This window comes from Myotis nattereri, assembly GCF_964212035.1.
Source record: "Myotis nattereri genome assembly, chromosome: 3".
In the NCBI taxonomy this organism is placed as follows: Eukaryota; Metazoa; Chordata; class Mammalia; order Chiroptera; family Vespertilionidae; genus Myotis; species Myotis nattereri.
Window position 1 is genome coordinate 213,883,749 of NC_138077.1, and position 19,787 is coordinate 213,903,535.

The 19,787-nt window shown below is 63.3% G+C and overlaps 1 protein-coding gene across 3 annotated transcripts in view; it reads right to left on the reverse strand.

Annotated features, from left to right (window-relative positions):
- KCNAB2 (potassium voltage-gated channel subfamily A regulatory beta subunit 2) overlaps positions 1-19,787 on the reverse strand; it is a 63,192-nt gene that overhangs the window by 23,604 nt on the left and 19,801 nt on the right. For 2 of the 3 annotated variants that reach the window (XR_013995637.1, XM_081085485.1), the window contains exons 2-3: positions 16,482-16,605; positions 15,594-15,635 (exon numbers count right to left, since the gene is read on the reverse strand). The exons of the other annotated variant lie outside the window; for it this stretch is intronic. Coding sequence is in view for 1 of the 2 variants with exons in the window: in XM_081085485.1 (XP_080941611.1) it covers positions 15,594-15,635; positions 16,482-16,558 (119 nt within the window). In the remaining variant the exon portion in view is untranslated. The remainder of the gene's footprint in view (positions 1-15,593; positions 15,636-16,481; positions 16,606-19,787) is intronic. 3 annotated transcript variants of the gene reach the window in all.

Consider the following 19,787-nt stretch of genomic DNA (forward strand, 5'->3'; position numbering starts at 1 on the left):
GCTGGCACATGTGCTGGGCACGGCGCACAGGGCGCTGACCCTGCACGTGCTGTTTCACGACAGGCAGCACGGAGCGCGGACGGCGGCCCCCTTCCTCACGCGGACAAATCAAATGGGCTTCTCGTTGCAGGTGCTCAGAGGGGATGGAAGCCGCCCTTGTTTTCTCCTGTGAATCGTGACGTAACCCAAGGGCGCCTCAGCACCGCGCGTCAGTGCCCACCCAGAGCAACCTGCCCTGTGGCTGCTGCACAGAGGCTCGCCCTCCCCCGGCACTCGCCCCGGCCAGGTGTGCTCCGAGCTGCGGTCACGTTCCCCGCACGAGCTGGAAAGCACACGTGGCGAGAAGTTAGACCCTGGCTCGGAAGCCGTCTGGTAACAAAACAAAAAGAACCGAAGGCTCCGATCAGCAGTTCTTACCAGTTTTGGGGACACAGATCCCTTGAGAAAGCCCTTCCCGGACACGGGCACGTACATGGGCCCCTCAGAACCCCGTCTGCGATGCCCAGGTGTTCAGAGCCCGGCACCTGGTCGAGGTAAGCCCAGGTGCTGGAGGGGGACCCAGGCCGTGCTCCATCTTCAGGGGAGGACGCAGAACACGGGCCGCGCCCACCTGTGTCTGTGGCTGTGATGGCGCGGCCTCTCGCCCACCAGACGGGCTGGGTTTCCTCCCGTGCCAGGGCAGCGTCCCGGGCGCACGGCTCTCCAGCTGCTCTCCGCCCCCCGCCCACAGGAATAATTTAGCAAAAGTAGGACGCCACGTGATGCCACGGTTACCCCGCTCACGGCGTTTCCCAGTTCAAATGACGGTATTAGCTCTGCCATCCGCTGCCAGGCCTCGGAGAAGAAATGAGAAGGGACAGGGCATCTCTGGGCTAAAAGCCGCTTAAATCCGCTGCCCCATGGGGGTGGGGCTCTCCACAAACCACAACGTCATCTGGGCCATGGCTGGTGACACGCTGCTGCTTGGAACTTTCAAGACGCAAAAGCCATTTCCTACAGACTTTCCCCCCCTGGTAACTTGACCCAACGATAAAACACTTGGCTAAGCCCGGCCGGTGCAGCTCAGTGGTTGAGCATCGACCTGTGAACCAGGAGGTCAGGACTGGATTCCCGGGCAGGGCACGTGCTCTGGTTGCGGATTTGATTCCCAGCAGGGGGTGTGCAGGAGGCAGCCAATCGATGTTGATGTTTCTCTCATCGATGTTTCTATCTCCTCCCTTCCTCTCTTTTTAAAATCAATAAAAACATGTTTTAAATAGTTTGCTAAATCTCTAAGCCCAAATAAAGCCCGTCTCCGTTAATTTGGCTCATTCTCTCCTGTGGTCTGGGAAAAACGCTGCTGAGGGCTCTCGGGTTTAACCTTCGCCAAGAAAGGCCAGTGCTGAGGTCACGTGGCCATCAGATGCCGGGAACCACTGAACGCTGCGCCCAGGTTCTGGGCAATGACAGACGCTTTAAAAATAGTCCAGGCCCTTCCCTTCGGCCACCTGGGCGGAGGACCAACGCGTGGTCCGTGGAAGCAGCATGGCTTTGATGAGCTGGTTTGATGGAGAAGGGACCAGGACGTTTTCCGGTCAGTGCGGGTGACTGCCTGTCAGCAGGTCTGCCTGCTCGAAGACTCCCGACTCCCTAAGGTGGGCCTGGCGGGGGGGGGGGGGCAGCGTGTAACTCGGGGTGAGAGCGAAGGCCCTGGCAGACTCAGGACCTAGTGGCTGCTCCCCTGACGCCGGGCTTGACTGCTGCTTTGCACTGAGCGCTGGGCCCTCTGGCAGGCTCCTGGCCCCCGTGCTGGCCACCCTTTTGTTCCCTCAGAGCGACAGGGGTGGCTGGAGGCCTGGCCCTGATCACGCCCCTGGCGAGGGCCAGCTTCCTGAGGATGGTCAGGGTGGGGGCAGAGTGGGATCCAGCATCCTGCAGCCCCCCGTCCCCTGGCTGTGGCCCTCGGACGGTCATTATGGAGCAACCCCAGGGGGCAGGTGGTCGTGAGGCAGGAACCCTGTGGGGCAGGTTCCCCGTGAGGCAGGAACCCCATGCTCAGCAAGGGCGCCCGTGGTTTGAGCTCTGACTTCCATTTTGGCGGCGATGAAACACCCCACAGAGGAGGAACCCACCTCCCCCTCCTGCACCCCAAGGGCAGCTCTCCCGCCGGCCACACGTAAGGACAGATGGGGTCCTGGGTTAGGAAGTAGTGGAGCTGGGATCTGAGCCCAGGTCCTCAGACTGCAATGGCCCAGCCCAACGAGCATCTCTCTCCCTTTACTGCCTCGCCGTCCTGCCCCCACAGGTGTCGCACATGTACACGTGCCCACGGATGCACACCCAGGTGCACACGTGCACACACAGGAGCCCAAAGGTGCACACAGAGATGCACACACAGGTGGGCACACAGGCGCACACACAGGAGCGCATACACAGAAGCACATGTGCACACACAGGTGCATATACAAGTGCACACAGGTGCACACAGTCATCTTGAGCACTCAGGCTCTGAGATCTGGTCCTCAGTGACTGAGGCTCTCAGGAGGGAAGTCGCGTTGATGGCCACTCCTTCCACTTACACAGCGCTTTGTATTTTTAGAGCTGGCCCTTCGAGGATACCAGATGGACTCAAAGATCGCAGGGGTAACAGGCATCAAAATGGAAGGTGTCTCCTGTTTACTCTTAGCTTTTGATCCCCACTTAGCAGGAGATCGGAGCCCCCAGAGCTTCCAGAACGGAGATTCCATCCCGGGTGGTCCTCCCTGAGCTCAGAGGGTGGAGCCAACGCCTGCTTCCTGGAGGCTCATCACAGAGAGTCAGGCCTCCCCCAGGACTAGGGGGAGGACACAGGCTCAAATGCCTCCCCCAGGACCAGGGGGGGAGGACACGGGCTCAGATGCCTCCCCCAGGACCAGGGGGGGAGGACACGGGCTCAGATGCGGAAGGACTCGGTGATTCCAGCACTCACCTCCAGGGGGCGCCGGTCCCACTTGGGGGCCCTGGTTGTGGGGAGGGTTAATCTCTACACCTCGGTTGTCAGGACCGACCCCTCACTTTTGAGTTGCCACCAGCACCAGCCATCAGCCCAGACGCCCCCAAAACGCAGCAGGAGCCTCTGGTCTTTCTGGGCCGCGGGAGCGTCTGATCGGAGAGGGCTGGCAGCACTTCCCCGCGGAACCGGAGCCAGCGACCTGCCAGCCTTCCCGGAACTGCAGGTGGGTTGTGTGGGCTCCCCTCTCCCAGAATGCTGTTCTCGACTAATAGGGGCTCCAGCAGAGAGGCGCACGGGGAGTTAGGAAGGCCAGGCCGGCAGCAGGGTGCCCACAACCCTCCCCCGGGGCCCTTTGCACAAAGCTGGGCCCCATTTCCCACCGGGGCGAGCCCACCGAGTGTCTGGGCAAGAGCCTGGGTGGAGCAGTGGGGTGCGATGCAAGGGGTGGCAGGAGGGTCCCTGCCCCCCAACTGTCTCCAGGAACAGGACACAGTGCGAGCCGCAGCCCTGGGGGCCGGCGCCCGAGCAGAGGGACACGTGACAGCTGGTGTCCTCACCGTGGGCTGAGCATCCACAGGAGACCCCAGCGGCGGCTCTGAGCCCGGAGCGACAGTCCTGCCGGGGGCCTGGCTCGGGCCGGGGAGGGAACATTAATTCCATCCCAGGGTCACCGGGTGGTCCCGGACCATCACACGAACGCTTGTCACCGTGGCCTGGCTGCAAAGACCTCGGACCACCCGTGGGCCCTGTGCCCAGGGGGAGGGCAGGGGCCTGTGGCCGGGGCCCGGGGTTCCCGGGAAGAGGAAGCATCACAGAATCACAGAGCCTGACATTGAGGGCTTGGCTATGGCAACCCCCCACCCCAAACAGAAACAGACCGGCCGCCATGCACCCCCTCTCCCTGCGCCGTGAAGAAACGTGGGGCTGACCCAGCCTCCATGCTACTTCTCACCCGCCCGCCACGGCTACCAGAGCCCCTCCTGGCCTCTGAGCTCGCAAACTGGCCCAGTCCGACGGGATCTGCAGATTTACCGGCGCTCCCAGTGGGGTGGGGGAGGGCACCCCGCCGGCAAAGCCATCTCCGCCTCCTACCTGCACTTCATCCCCGGCTGCTTCCCGCCGGCGGAGTCACTGACGCTCGGGTGGCTCTGCACCGACAGCTGTCCCAGGCTCCGGGCCACCATGGCCACAGCGCGGAAGCGGCCACGGGTCCCCAGGCTTGGGCTGCTGGCGGCCGGCCGGCCCAGCCGCTCCTCGGGGCCCCGGCCCTTGAGGCCATGCTCGGAGCACACGAAGGACACCTGCATGCTGAGGGGTGCTGGCCCTCAGCTCCGGGGCGCCTCCCCCCTCCTTCCGGGCTCTGAAGTCATCTGCCCCTTCTCCGACGGCGACGAGACTTTATCCCTGAAGGCGGAGGAACGGCAAGGCCTTCCTTCAGGAGCGAGGGTTTCCCAAGACAAGGACGGAGAGAACGGACGCCCGTGCACCTTCCGGCCCGGGGATCGGATTCCCAGCGGGGCTGGGGAGACCTCTCACCTCTTCCCCGGGTCCCTCCTCCGCCCTCACCCTCTGGCTCTGGCTGCCCGGCCCCCCTGTGTCCAGCAGGGCTGGGCTGCCAGTTACTCCTGACCAATGAGCGACATTGTAGCCTCTGACGGGAGGAGGGAGGGCCCCTCGTGGGCAGCGGGCGGAGGCCTGGGGCTCCGGGAGCAGCTGCCATGCAGGCTTCCCCGAGTCTCCGGGAGGGCGCCTGGCGCTCAGCTCCCGGGCTGCACACCGAGGGGCCGGACGCCCACCAGGTCCATCAGGTGACCGGCGGGGGGCTCAGGAGGCACCCGGCGATTCATTATTAACGAGGCGACTGCATAAGCCTCTGCTCTGGCCATCCCGGCGGAGGCAGCGGCGGCACCGGCTGCTCCAGGCTGACGGCCGCCCGGCCAGGACGGGGAGAGGCAGGCAGCGCAGCCAGTGGGCGGCCGAGCTCGTGCGGCTCCGGCGGCACCATCTGCTCGTGGACCTTGCCCAGGCCAGTGGGGCCTCCCCCGGGCTTGGCGCAAGGAGAAGCCAGATCCCCAGACGCGAAGGAGAAAGCCGCTCTGCCTGGTGATGATGCCATGGGCTCAGGGACGGAGACCCGAGAAGTGCCAGCACTGCCATGGCCTGGGGTCTCAGCAGGTGCCAACACACACCCATGCCACCCTCCTTCCCACACTCACCCTCACGGGGTCCTGAAACCCAGGGAGCTGTCCCTGTTGGCGGGAAGGCTTTGCCCTCTGACCCCCCGCATGACGCTGCCCCTGCAGGGTGGGCGTTGCCAAAGCCGATGTCTGTGTGCTTTCTGCCCTTGGGAGGGGCTGAGAAAGGGCACCGACAGGAGGCAGGCGGGGGCCAGCCCAGGCTCCGCTGCTAACTCTCCGTGGGACCCCAGGTGGGCGTCCTGCCCTCTCTGGGGCTTGACTTCCGATGACAAAGTGAGGGGCGTGGCCGAGGAGCCCTGTGTCCCTCCCAGCTCGGCCCCCAGACACCTCTGCCCCTGCCGGCTGCTCCCTCTGCTCTGACAGGGCCCAGAGAAGACCCACCAGGGGCGTCTGCACGACCGTGGCTGAGCTGGCTCCCAGCCCCGGCCCTGCCTTTTGACACAGGAGTGAAGACTAGGCTGTGTCGGGTCCTGGGCCCCCTGCGTGTGAGCTGGCGGCTCGGGGCGGCGACTTCCCTCCCAGCCTCAGGGGTCTCGGGGCCAGCGCGAATCACAAAGGTGTGGTCAGATCGCGCCTGCAAAGCGCTCACACGGGGCCTGGCACCCCCGTGGGCCTCCAGCATAGAGGGGCTTTCTGGGAGTCAGTGTAGGCCCAGATGGGAGATTCTTCCATCACTCCCCACGGGTGGGTGTACCCCTTCATCCTCCCCCTGCACACGGGCCTGACGTGGCAGCAGGAGCCGCTCCCTGAGGGTGGGACCCCGACCCACCTGGGGGACAGAGGGGCTGGCAGGTCTCAGATGCCACCTACCGAGGCCAGGGAGGGGCGCCCCAGGACCCACCTGTCCACGTGGCCCCGGGGGTGGGGGGGAGGTGGATGGCGGCCTGCGGTGCTGGCCCTTCACCAGCTCAGCCCCCCACGGGCTGGACTCTGCAGGCAGGACCACACGCCCTGTCTGCCGGGAGCCCACAGGCCTGGAGAGCTGCAGATGGCAACGGCCCTGCCCCTGGCCCTGCCCCAGGCTCGGGGTGCTCCTCGGCTCTGGCAGGGCTGCTCAGCACCTGAGCAGCCACCAGGGAAGCTTGTCCCACATGCAGACCCCTGGGCGCCCCCCAGGCGTACTGAATCGGTGGTTCCGGGGCTGGGCCTGGGAAGCTGCATTTTCACCAAGAGCTGCGAGAGGTGCTGTTTTCCTGTGCTCTGGCCAGGTATCGGGGTCCCACAGGCTGCCATCTGATGGAGTGCTGTTTCTTTAAACCACAAGCACATGTTCAAACAAAGAGCTGGAGGCCCAAACCCCTCGGCCGCAGGAGAAAACGCTAACGCGCCGGGGCTGGCCTCCAGAGACCAGCCAGGTCACCCCGGGGCCCGAGTGAGGCGGGAGCAGAGGTCAAATGCAGGACACCCGGTGGAATCCGAGCGCCCACAAGCAACGACTCTCTTTTTAGAATAATGTGTCCCAAATAACTCGTGGGACATACTCTCTGCACCCCCTCCCTCCCCCCCAAAATTGATTTGTTGCTTATTTGAAATTCAAGTGTAAATGGGCATCTTGCGCTTTAATTTGCTAAATCTGGCAACGGTACCCAGACTGGGCGGCGGGGGGCGGGGGGGGGTCCCTTCTGGCCGACTGGCTCTGGCGAGGGCTTATCCCCGGGAAGCACGGGAATAAAGCCGCACGGATGCAATTTAGAAATGAACACGTAAGCGCCGGTCTGGCCCCTCGCTGAGGCGGGAGGACAGGGTGGGCCGGCCCGAGTGCTGTCCCTGGTGCTGATTTCAAAGAGCGGCCAGCTCACCAGGACGTCCTCCCGGGGTCCGAGAGCCCTACACGCCCGTCACCCGGAGACCACAGGGACCGCGAAGCCCCAGCCTTTGCTACGAGAGTTACAGGTGTAGCTGCAGCCACCCACCCAGAGGCCGCCTGCGGGGGACCGCTGCCCACGAGGACGCAAAGGAGGGGCGCAGCCTTGCCCCCGGTGACTCGCTGCCCAGCGACGCTGCAGACAAATGGAAGAGCGAGCGCGTCTACCCCTTTTTTCTAGAAAGCCAGTGGTTCTCCACCTTCTGGCCCTTTAAATACAGTTCCTCATGTGGTGACCCAACCATAACATTATTTCCGTGGCTACTTCATAGCTGTCATGTTGCTGCTGTGATGAATCGTCATGTAAATATCTGATCTGCAGGATGGTCTTAGGCGGCCCCTGTGAGAGGGTCGTTCGACCACCAAAGGGGTCGCGACCCACAGGTTGAGAACCGCTGTAGAAACCACATCCTGTTTTCGCCCACAATGTCCCAAACTTAGTGCTTGTCCCTGGAGGACAGGGCTGCACAGTCCTCCACTTTCCTCTGCCATGTTTCTGCGTGGTTGGAAGTTTTTAAAAAATCCTCACCGAGGATATTTTCTCCACTGATTTTTAGAGAGAGTGGAAGGGAGGGAGGAGGGGGAGGGGGAGAGAAACATTGATGTGAGAGAGACACATCGACAGGTTGCCTTCTGCTCACGCCCCTGGGCTGGGGATCAAACCTGCAACCAAGGTATGTGCCCTTGATCAGGTATCGAACCTGCAACCCTTGGTCCGTGGGTCGATGCTCTAACCACTTAGCAAACTGGCCAGGGCATGGTTGGAATTTTTAAACACAAGATATTTACTGCAACGCACAATAAAGCCGTTACCCGGGTTGCCTGGGCGGCGGCCGTCGCTGCCCCCTGCCGTGTCCTGGTGCCTCCCGCCGCGCCGGCCCTTACCGGTACTTCATGCCGGTGCGCCGGGCGGTGCAGCCGTCCAGCGAGAGGCCGTGCATGCGGAGGAAGCTCTCCATGTTCCGGGCCTGGGCGGCCGCCCGCACCTCCCGCAGCCGCTGCAGCTCCAGGGTGTCGGTCTGGCGCACGGGGTGCAGGGCCCAGTCCGAGTGACACCTGCTGCTCACGCTCCGCAGGCTCTCGCTGTACGTCATGGACAGCATGGTCCCGCCTGGGGGCCGCCACTGTCCAGACGGGAAAGGCCGAGCGGCCACGGGTCAGCGAGGGCCGCTGTCCCCACTGCCCTGGCCGGACGCTGGCGCCGGGGCAGGGCGGCGGCAGAGACACGTCCTCCAACGAGAACGGCCACAAGGGTGTGGGGACGGGCCTGGCCCTGCGGTGAACACCCCTTGGGGTGCGTCTCTGTCCTCGAGGCTGCGTGGCCCGAGGACTCTGGCTCAGCACCAGCCGGCCCCCGCACTGTGAGCCAAGCCCAGGGAAGCTGCATTCCAGTCAGCGCACTCGCACGCGAGTGCTCCAAGGGAAATGGGGCACAGCATGCAGCTAGCAGGGCCCCAAAGCCAGACACGACGGCACAGCGCCCCCTGCAGGCCCTGCCGGGGAAGGCCAGGGGAAGGGCTGTGCCTGGGCAGCAGCATCAGCGCACCTGTCGCCGAGGCAAACGCCTGTGTGACCATGCCGGGCGCGCCTGCCCATCACGCGAGGGGGAAGGGAGAGCCGTCCACGCACACGCCCTGCACGCACCAGCAGCGCCCTCCGGGCTCCACGCTCTGTGGTCACTAGGATGTCACCATCCGCGAATTCTTGCAATAGAGACTCTGAGCGGGTGCGTTTGAGGGAGGGTGACGGGGGAGGTTTATTAGGGACATTTCAAAGCTTAAGTGTTAAAAACCCTAAATGATGATGATGATGCTCCCTTGGAAAGGAAAACAACATGAGTGTCCATCAGCAGGGAAGCGGGAGTGAGTCCCCAAATCACATGGGAACTCAGGCCTTCGAGGGCCAGGTGTCCCGCATGACGGACATACAGTGACGCCTGAGAGCGCGGGCAACGGCAACGAGGACGTGTGCCGAGTGCGACCGCCAGGGAGATTCACGGACGCAGCAAGGGAGGCAGCCAGGGCCCCTCATGGCTCTGCCCCTCCCCCGCAGCAGCATCTCTGACCGGGAATGAGGACACGGTCACAGGGGCAGGGGTGGTCTGCAATCGGAGTGCCCCCTGCACCTGCCCAGCCCTTTGCCCGGCCCGATGCCAGCCCAGCGGCCCCACAGCGTCACCATCACCAATAAGAGATGGGTCGGCTGCAGAGCGGGACCCTGGAGCGCAGCCCTGGGAGCTGGAGGCGCCGGCACTGCCCCACCTCGGTCGTCCCTGGGGAGGGCTGCGCCGGCTGCTGCTTGGTCTCCGAGGGCGGAGGTGCCATCGGAGCCAGCCGGGTCCTGGGGTGAGCCCACCCTTCCCGCTGGGATTTTCTCCGCAGCACGCGCCGCCCTCTGACGTGCAAGGCTTCTCCGAGCAGCTTGCTTGCTGCATCTGCTGACCTGAAGGTCAGGAGGGCGGGACTCTCCTGCCCGCGTTCACCGCTGCCTGCTCGGTGCCCCAGCAGGCACTGGGCGTTTCCCTGGCAGTGCCCACAGTACCGGGCAGAGCTGGGCGGCTCCCTGATGCAGGCCCAGGCCGGGGGGAGGGGTGGCTCAGATCCATGGGGAGGGGGGCCTGCAGGGCCCATGGCCTCTGATACCTGCAGGGCTTGGACTGAGGTCACTGCCGGAGGCTAAGGCAGCGATGCCCCTGGAGCGAAAGGCCCACCTTCCAGGAGAATCACCCTGGGCAGGAGAGGGGCCTGGGGTTCCGGGTCGGGTTCGTCTCAGGAAAGGCAGCAGCACCAGCTCCCGCCCTTCCTCCCGGTCTCCAAGTTCACTCAGGACAGTGTCAGGCAGCTGCATCAGAGGCAGCCGTGTGGCCCGCAACCAGCCCCCTGTGGGGCAAGAGCAGGCCAGTCCTGGCTTCCCTGGGGTCCGTGTCCCCAGTGGGCAGGCTGCAGCTGCAGGGGCACTTCCCCAAAACAGGCCCGGCCAGGCCGAGATCAATAGCCATTAGCTTTCAAGACATTTCCCACAAACAGCACCCCGAGCTGGTGTGGCTCCAGAAATCTCGCCGAAGCTGGGCCGGCAGATGGCTACGTGCCCAGGTTCTGGACAGGGCAGCCCTGTCACCCGCTCCGTGCGATCCAGGCCGCACCTGACCGCTCTAGGCCTGTCTCCAAGTCTGTGAAGTGGGACCATCAGGGTCTCTAGCACAGGCTGCCCTGGTCTGCACAGGGCCTGCCGGACAGCTGGGCAGGGGCTGGTGTTGCCGTGGGAACCCGCCTGGTACAGGGAGGTGGCCGCCAGCAACCTGGGATATGACACCAGTTATAAGTGGCGTGGGGACAAAAATACACGCAAAGGGTGGAGGGCGCGGGGGTGGCAGGCAGGGCAGGCCTCTCTAGAAGGCACACCTGAACACGGGCTTGAGTGATCCGAGGGTGCCGTGCAGGTACCAAACGTGACTAGGATCAAATGTGGACGCCAACTATCACCCGCCTGGCAGGGAGCACCCCTTCCTCGTGAGATGCATGCAGGGCGGGTGTGGCCAGCAAGGGCCGGGGGTGCTGGGAGCGGTGAGTGCGGGCGAGCACGGCAGCCCCCGGGCAAAGGTGCAGGGGTGAGGAGCTGGCACCCAGGAAGGGGTCTGTGGCCAGAGGGCCAAGCACAGCGGAGAACATGGGGGGAGCTGAGAAACGCCCCCGTTTTGAAGGCCCTGGAGGGAGGTGTGGCCCGTGAAGGCTCTTCTGGCCCCGCTGCCGCTGGTTTGGGCGGACAGGGTGGCTCCTGCCCTCCTCACGTAGGGCTTCCGAGCAGGGTTGGGTCCTTGGGTAAAGGGGTTCCCAGGAAGAATCATTGGGGCTCCGGCCAGCCCTCTCGCTTCTCAGAACTCAAAAGCACTGACTTCCTCCCCCTCCCCTCCTGTACCCCATCCCAAGGAAAATCAGCCCCCCCCTCAATAGCCATTGCTAATAGCCATTACCCTACAGGCTCTTCCTTGTGGAGGGCAGGGCCCTGAGAAACTTGTCAGGGAGCCCGGGACATGGGAAGAGGGAGAAGGCGACACTGGCCTCGCTAAGCCGGCGGGATCATGCGGCCTCGGCCTCCACGGGCCGTCCCACGGGGTTTCTGAACTCCGGTCTGTTTACCGAAAGCCACCAAAGCAGGGGGTTTGGAAGGAGCCTGAAGGTCTCTTTGAACGTGACATTCCTCTCCCCATCGGAGGAACCAGCCACAGTTCCTGAAAGCGGGGTGCGAGGGAGCGGCGTCAGGGAGCGGGCTCTGTAATGCGCGGCGGTGTCAGCGAGGCGTGGGAGCAGAAACAAAACCCCTTTTGCTCGCGAACCCGTCAGCAAGCCAAGGCACAGCCAGGCAGCGGCCTGCTCAGGCGCGGGCCCCGACAGCCACCAGCCGTCCTCTGCCCTTCCCGGGAAATGGAAAATGCTGACCCTCCCCGGTGAGCCCACGGTGAGAACCGACACCCGGCCTCCCTGGAGGGCAGGTCTGGGAGCAAGCAGGCGCCAGCACTGAGCCCCCAACTCCCCCCAGCTCCCCTCCATGGTCACCCAAGGCTGGCTTTGGGGAGGTTTTAGGCTTTGGAAAAACATAGCGGGTCTAATTTCCAAAAAGCCCAATGCACCCTGAACACCACCCTCCGTTATCCTGTCCCCGGACGCTCGTCTGTCCGCAGGCAGCACCCCGAAGCAGGCGCTGCCCTGACCCCGAGGGAAGGGCCGCTCACCTGCTCTGGCGCCTGCTGGTTGGAAAAGACACCCCGCTGATGAGCAGCCGCTCTCAGGGTCTGCGCAGCTGCTCGTTAGGGAGTGTCGCTGCGGAGCGCCTGAGGCAGCTGCTGAACAGGCGCGGCCCCCAGGGGTCGGCTGGGAGGCAGCAAGTCCATTAGTCCTATTAGGGCGTCTTGTCTCGGGAAACAGGCTGAATTATTCAGGAGGCCGCAGCCCCTGAACGCCCGCCCGGGAAGTGCAGCTCGCGATGCTGCCGGCCAGGCCGACTCGGTGCTGGGGCTGGCGGGGGCACCAGCTGGGGGTCCTGCCATTGCCTCCGGCCACCCCTGCCTCCACTGCCCCCCATAGAACCCCGGTGGGGAGACCCAGGTGTACAGCCCCGTCCCCATCACAGCCCTAGCTGTGTCTGCAGTAGGGGAGCCGGGGTCCCCGTGGCATGTGACCACCACCCATACGCAAGGGGCTAAGGTCTGGGGAGACTTCTCCCCAGCACACGGGGACGAACGCCCCTCCCCCCTTCCACTGGGATGTGCCCATATTGGTACCCAGTGCCCATAAATGGCCGGAAGGTTCAGGAAGCCTGCTATTGGACACCACCCGGCCACGCCCGCAGGTAGGGGCACGGGGACCCTTCCCCACAGCACGCGTCCTGCCCTGGGGTTCGGGAAATGCTTCGAGGCTGAGCTCTGGGGGGAAGCTCTGCGGAGCCCCTGCTCCAGGGTCATGACCCCAGGATGCCAAAAAGTCTCAGCGTGACATCACTTTGCAGCGAACAGGACAGCCAGTGCATGTGGGATTCTGGACAGAGGCCGGGCTGCTCACCCGTGACAAACCTGCAGACAGCATGGCGGCCACCAGCCTCCAGGTGGGGGGTGGGGGGCGGGGGGCGGTGGGAGGGAGTCAGCCCCAGGCCCGAGGAGAAAGCACGTGGAATGTGCCTGCGTGGCCCTAGAGGACACGGGCGTGACTGGCGGTGCTATCCTCTGGAAAGGCCTGTTACGGAAGTGAGATGGTTTTTCTCAAAGGCCCGAGTCCACCACATGCCTCACGTGTCCCCCTGGGCAGAAGGTGGCCCTGGGCCTCACTGACAGGCGGTCATCGGCCTGACATGCTTCGAACTGTCTCCTTCCCCCGGGCCACGGCTGCTCTGTCCTGGTTGACAAGCCCATGGACCAGCTCCAGACACCTGGTTCCTGTGCCCCGCCCGCTCCCTCCCTCTTCCCGCGGCTCCTGCGGTTCAGCCTTCTCCCTCTCTCCTGGTCACCCACATCCAGCCAGGTCCCTGCCCTGCTCAAACACCGCCCATGGCTCCCCAGGGCCCCATGATGCAGCCCAAGCTCCTCCCTCCTCAGGCCCCCGTCCACCTCTACAGTCCTGTCACATGTCCCAGGACTGACGGCCTCGTCTGTGAAGCCACCATTTCCTGTTCTCTGTGCACCTCTCCGAGTCGTGGCTCAGGCTGTCGCCTCGACTGGAACGTTCTTCCTGGTTCTGTGCTGAATCCTGTCTAGACCTCAAGGTCCAGCTCAGAGCCCCGTGCTGCCTTCTCCCAGGAGCCTCCCTGACTTTTGGCGGGCTGTGGCCCCGTCCTCCTCGGGTCCCCGGCAGCGCCCGAGCCTTCTTCCAGACGCGGTCCACCTTGGACACTTGGGGCATTTGGGCCCTGGGCAGGTGGCGTTTCTGTTGCCGACCCTCTGTCCCTCTCTGTGTCACTGGTTCCTCCCACGGGGGTGATGGTGGGGAGTATCTTTCCTGCCCTCTGACATCGGGCTGGGTCATGGGACTCACTTTGGCCAAAAGAATGCACAGAAGTGACAGTGCATGGGTTCTAACCTTGGCCTTCAGATGCAGCGGTTCTCAACCTGTGGGTCGCGACCCCTTCGGGGGTCGAACGACCCTTTCACAGGGGTCGCCTAAGACCATCGGAAAACACATATATAATTACATATTGTTTTTGTGATGAATCACTATGCTTTAATTATGTTCAATTTGTAACCATGAAATTGGGGGTCACCACAACATGAGGAACTGTATTAAAGGGTCACGGCACTAGGAAGGTTGAGAACCACTGCCTTACAGGTTTCTGCTTTCCCCCTGATGCTTCTGCCACGAGAAGAATGGGCCTGGGACAGGCCCTGGCTAGCAAGGACGGGAGGATGAGCACTTGGACCCAACCTACAGCTCAGTGCCGAGTCCAGCCTGGATGGACCAGCTCTATTCAACCCACGACACACAAGCAGAAATGAACGGCTCTCGTACAACAATGAGTTTGGGGGCTGTTTGTTATGCAGCATTCTGTTAACAGCTGACGGATACAGGGATGAGGGCAGGGCATGCCTTGAACACCTTTGCCCTGTTCCCGGAGAGGCTCCACTGCATGCACGGCTGACTGACTTAATGCCACCGGGAGCCACGTCAGTGCCCGGGTGACGAGGACGCCCACGGGGCCTTTCCCGCCTGCCTGTCTCGTGCTCCTTTCCTCCCGGGAGTGAAGAGGCCGGGTGTCGGAGGGTGCAGTGCCCACGCATGTTGGGATTCACTGGTCAGGTCCTGCTGGGACGGGTCCTCCCCCTTTCCTCCCCCCCGCTTCGCTTTGACAGGCTGGGCCGTTGCATACAGACACCACAATACACATTTCACCCAAGCGCATGTGCAAGCCCAGGTTCACACCCAACTGGTCCAGGCAAAATCATGCCTAGCAAAACTGGGTGCAACCAAGGCGGGCGCATCTCTTTAGCGCGCTCTGTAAGGGGGGGCTCATGGGAGGCCCTGAAGCAGTGGCAAAATTAGCCCAAGGACCCAGGCCAGGGTCACAGTCAGGGGTGCCAGGGCTTTGGGAGGGAAAGAGCCATGCAGGGGCCCAGCGCGGCCCTGCACCCACTGCCCGAGATGCCTGGTGCGTCGCAGGAACCCCACGACCCGTCACAGGTGGATATGCTTGACGCTGGAGAGGTGGTTCTGGACCCAGTGGCTTCCCAGGCCCGAATGCCAGACACCACAGCCCTGCCCCCAAGAGCCGCACGGAGTCCCCACACCATCCCAGGGCGGCGGGGTACCTCGCGGACCCCATCCTGACATTTTCCCGAAAGGAGAAAAGTGGTAGAGTCAGTACCTAGAGTTACAAGCTTTCGGGAAGCACCGCCCTCCTGGGGCGCCGCCCTCCTGGGGCGCCTCCCTGCTGTGCGGGTTGGGCAGCGGCTGCCCAGGAGGCGGCGGGACAGCCCGAGCCGGCCCTGCTGACCGACCTGCCTGTGCCCTGGGCATCACATCCCTGGGGACAGAGCCTCTCGCCCTGCGACACGGGGCGCTGATTCACCGACAAGGGGCAAGGAAACGCATCAGAACGTCGCCAGCGAGTCCGCCTCCCCCATCCAGGCCACTCGGACCCGGAGCCAGAGCCGCACACCTGAGCGGGAGCTGGCCTGTGATCACCGGAGGCTGCCATCAGCTCACATCCAAGGACAGCGGACGGACGGGCTGGCCACAGCGTCTTTTACTCTGGGAACCCCGAAACCGTGACCCATGACGGCAAGGAAAGCGCCTCCTCCGCGCCCGAGGGACGCTTTAGGGGGCGCCCGCGAGCTGAGCAGGTGTCACCAGCCCCTTTGCCAAAATCAAAGCCGATTCCAGATCAGCCCGCGACCCCGACCTCACGGTCTAGGCCAGGACAGGAGAGAGGGCGCAGGGACAGGCCGGACCTCGTCGGGGAATTCTATCTCCGAGAAACCACCAGCGCACCCTGCGCACCGACCGACCCACCGGAGCGCTCGGCCCTCCCACCCGCACCCCTGCCCTGGGCGCCGGCTTAGGGAAGCGGCGCGCGTTACCTGTAAAACTGGAGCTGTCTTTTGGGGCTCCCATACCGAGTACTGCGGGCAGCAATGGGGGAGAGAAGGAGGGAGAGAAGAGAGAGTCCACAATCGGCATTAACCACAGGGAGCTGCCAGCCCGGAGCCGTCGCGACGCGCGCAGCCCCGGCCCCACCCCGCGCCGCTGGCTCCGCGCTGTCGGGAGGGTGCGCGCCGGGCCCAAGCGCTCGGCGGCAGCGCCACCCAGTGGCGCGTAGGGTCAGAGGCCCGTTCTGTTGGGACCCGGGTCCTGGGCCTGCCTCACTCACACACAGAGAGAAGAGGAAACAAGAGAGGAGGTACCCCCCCGCCCCCATTCCCCCCACCACCCGGGGAAGGTCTGTCTGGGTGGAAAGACCTCCAACCGAGACCGGCTGTCACCCCACACGCTGGCCAGTCTGCATGCGACTGTGGGCTCTCAGGGTCTTGTTGGAGGGACAGTCCTTTCCCCTGTGGCTTCCCGGGACACTGGCTGGGCTCAGGCCGATAACCATCTAGGCAGGTCCCAGCGCTCCAGGACTGAGGGGCCCCAGGACCCCACCTGGGCCCCGGTTTCGTGCAGTGATGCCGCCTGGGTTCCGAGCTCGGCCCAATGCCTCCTGCCCCCTCCCTGTGGTCAGCCTGGGATTTACCCAGAGACCCGAGCTGTGCTTGGTAGAGGCAGACCCCACCCCACCCTCCCGGCATCTGAGCCTCGCCCAGGGCATGGGGGAGCTGGAGGGACCACGCCTGCCCCTGCACCTCACAGCCCATGGGCCTCACTCGGTCCTTCCCCGGGTCAAGAGGAAGACAGTGGCCTCGGGGGCTCCTCCTGGAGGCAGGACTGACGGGGATGGGGGCGGGGCGGGGGCGGGGGGCAGGAGTCACCTGTAGATCATGCCGGGGGAGCCCGTCTGCCGCAGGGAGAGCCGAGCTGGGGAGCCTGTGGTGGATTCTGGGTACATGGAGCCGGCTCACTGGTCCCGCCTGGGGCTCTTCACGCGGGAAGGCTCTGGGGGGAAGCAGAGGGGGAGCAGGTTCAGAAAGGCCAGCTGGGTTTGGCCTGGAGGCTCTGCGAGGGTGAAGGTCATCGCCCGTCCTTCATCAGACAGACAGACAGACCCGCGGGGGCTCAGACAAGGCTGATGACCGGGCCCAAGGACGGGAAGGATTTCTGCCCCATCTCCCCACTTCCCCCACAAGCGCTCCTGGGGGGTCCTTCGCCCGCCCCGGTGGCTTTGCTGAGGCCCTGGGAGCACATTTCTGTTGCCCAAACTGCAGAAACAGTGGCACCCGGGGCCTCTGTGGGCTCAGAACTCCGTCTTCCCCATCCCAGGGCCATCCTTGCTGCCTCCCCTCCCCTGACTCCGACTCCTGTCCACTGCAGGCCACCGGTGGGGCCGCTCAGTGTGAGGGAAGCAGCCTGTGCCCGGCCAGTGTGGCTCTGTGGTTGAGCAACAACTTATGAACCAGGGGGTCAGGGTTCGATTCCCAGTCAGTGCACATGCCCAGGTTGCAGGCTCGATCCCCAGTGGGTGGCGTGCAGGAGGCAGCCGATCTATGATTCTCTCATCATTGATGTTTCTCTTTCCCCTCCCTCCCTCTCCCTTCCTCTCTGAAATCAATGAAAAAAATATTTTTTTTAAAAAAAAAAAAAAATATGTTTCGCCAAAGCCGGTTTGGCTCAGCGGATAGAGCATCGGCCTGCGGACTGAAAGGTCCCGGGTTCGATTCCGGTCAAGGGCATGTACCTGGGTTGCAGGCACTTCCCCAGTGGGGGATGTGCAGGAGGCAGCTGGTCGATGTTTCTCTCTCATCGATGTTTCTAACTCTCTATCTCTCTCCCTTCCTCTCTGTAAAAAATCAATAAAATATATTAAAAAAAAATATGTTTCTTTATTGATTTCAGAGAGGAAGGGAGAAGGAGACAGAAACATCAATGATGAGAGAGAATCATTGATTCTCGGCCCGGGCGAAAATATATTTTTTTAAAAAGGAAGCAGTTTGTCCAAGGCCTCCCCCAGCCCTTGTGCCCATGCCCTGTGTAGTTCCCCCTCCCCCTGAGTGAGCGCTGGACCTAGTGACTTGCTTCTAACCACAGAAGGTGGCACGGGTGATGGGACGTCACTTCTGTGATGAGGCACGTAGATGGTGCCTTCTGTCTTGCTAGTGGCATCTCTTTTCTGACTTGCTGGCTCTGATGAAGCAAGTTGCCATGTTGGAGAGGCCCACATGGCAAGGAACTGAGGGTGACCTCTGGCCAGCCGCCCACAAGACAGAATGCTTCAAACCACCGTGCGAGTTTGGGGGGCCCCCTCCCCAGTCGAGCCTGTGAATATGAGCCCAGCCCCACCAACACCTTGATGCAGTTTGGGAGGCGCTGAAGCGGGGGACCCAGGGAGACCGCGCCCCACCTCCTGGCCCACAGACACCGAGAGTAAAGACTGTGGTAACATCTGGGGCAGCAATAGATCATGCTGAGCTTCCGATGGTGCCCAGCCCTGCCCTTCCACCGTCATCCCAGCTCAGCAAGGACTCATCATCCCCCCCCCCCCCCGCCCCAGGAGCATCCAGGACCACTCGCCTCTCGCAGGGATCCCCACCAGCTCTCCCTGGTCCCGGCCACCACCTTCTCTCTTGTCCCCACAACAGCTTTCGAAGGGGCTCCTGGCTCCCACCTTCCCCCCATGGTCTACTTCACAGGAGCCGGAAGAGCCTCCTAGACATCAATCAGAGGATGCCATTACTTAGCCCAAAACCTTCCAGTGGCTCCTCACTTTATTTAGAACGAAAGCCCAAATCTCAGCACCAGTCTGGGACCCCCATCTGCCCCTCCCCCACCCCCCCGTTGTTCCCCGAGCTCACCTCACCCCCGCACACTGGCTCCTGAGGCCCCACAAACCCGCAGACACTCCAGCCTCAGGGCTTTTGCACCTGGTCATCCTCCACCAGAGCCCTCTGACCCGCAGATCCCTCTGAAGGCCCCCCGCCCCCCAACCTCTGCCTCTTTTACAAAGGCCGCCTTCTCATGGAGTCTTTCCTGAACACCTTACCTTGAACAGCAAACCCATTTCCCCCACACCCCCAGTCCCTTCCCGGCATCATCCCCCACCCAGCACGTCTCGTACGGCACCCACCATCTCATTTATGACCTGTCTCCCTCCCACGAAGTTGCCAGCTTTATCTTGTGTCCACAGCTGTGCCTGGCACAAGTAGACACTCAAATATTTGTTGAATGAATGAACTACTGAATGCCTAAATGACTCTACAGCTCAGCCTGCTGAAGGCTCCCCCAGGGAAAGCCCAGGGGGGTGGCTGGAGGGACGGTGTGTTAACCTTGAACGCCCTCGGTGGTGGAGGATGGGGGTGCTGCCCTCGGTGGAGGAGGATGGGGGTGCTGCCCTCGGTGGAGGAGGATGGGGGTGCTGCCCTCGGTGGAGGAGGATGGGGGTGCTGCCCTCGGTGGTGGAGGACCTGGGTTGCTGTCCGTTCGATGAACAAGGGCAGTGTTCTCTGGAGGTTGCAATGCTCACCCTGTGGGGGGTGGGTGCTCAGGCAGCTACAGGTGCAGGGACAACCAGCACCACCTGTGGCAACTAGGAGGGCATCCTGGGGAGGCCAGCTCTCCCACTCCTCCCCCTACCCAGCCTGGACTTCCTGAGCCAGGGGCCAGCTGCGGCCCAGAGCCCACCTCCTGGCCCTACAGCTGCCACCATCCAATCAGGAGCAACTGCATCCTCCCAGCAGCCAATCCTGGAGGAGCGGATGTCCTAGAGGGATACTGCCAAAGGCAGGCACCTTGGAGGGAGGCAGGCAGACAGGAGGGGGGACCCCCTTCCCCACCTCCCTGTGGCGGGGGGAGGGGAAGCTATAAGCCATTTGAGAGCACACCAGGCCCAGGAGGGACAGCTGGCTCGGGGTCCAAAGTCTGGTCCCTGTCTCCTGCCCTAGGCCCTGGCCTGTGTGGACCTTGAGCAAACACCCGACTTGTACAGGGAGACACTGAAGCAGGGGCGCTCACCAGGCCGCCCACCCTCCCTCGCGGGCAAAGAGAAGCCAGACGTGAAACACTGAGCCCAAGAGAAGAGCCGCCGGGTAAACCTCAGGGTGAGCTGATGGCGACGACAGGGGCCAAGAGGTCAGGAGGCTTTGTCCTTCTGACCATTCGCCAAATGTTCACACGTCAAAAAAGTT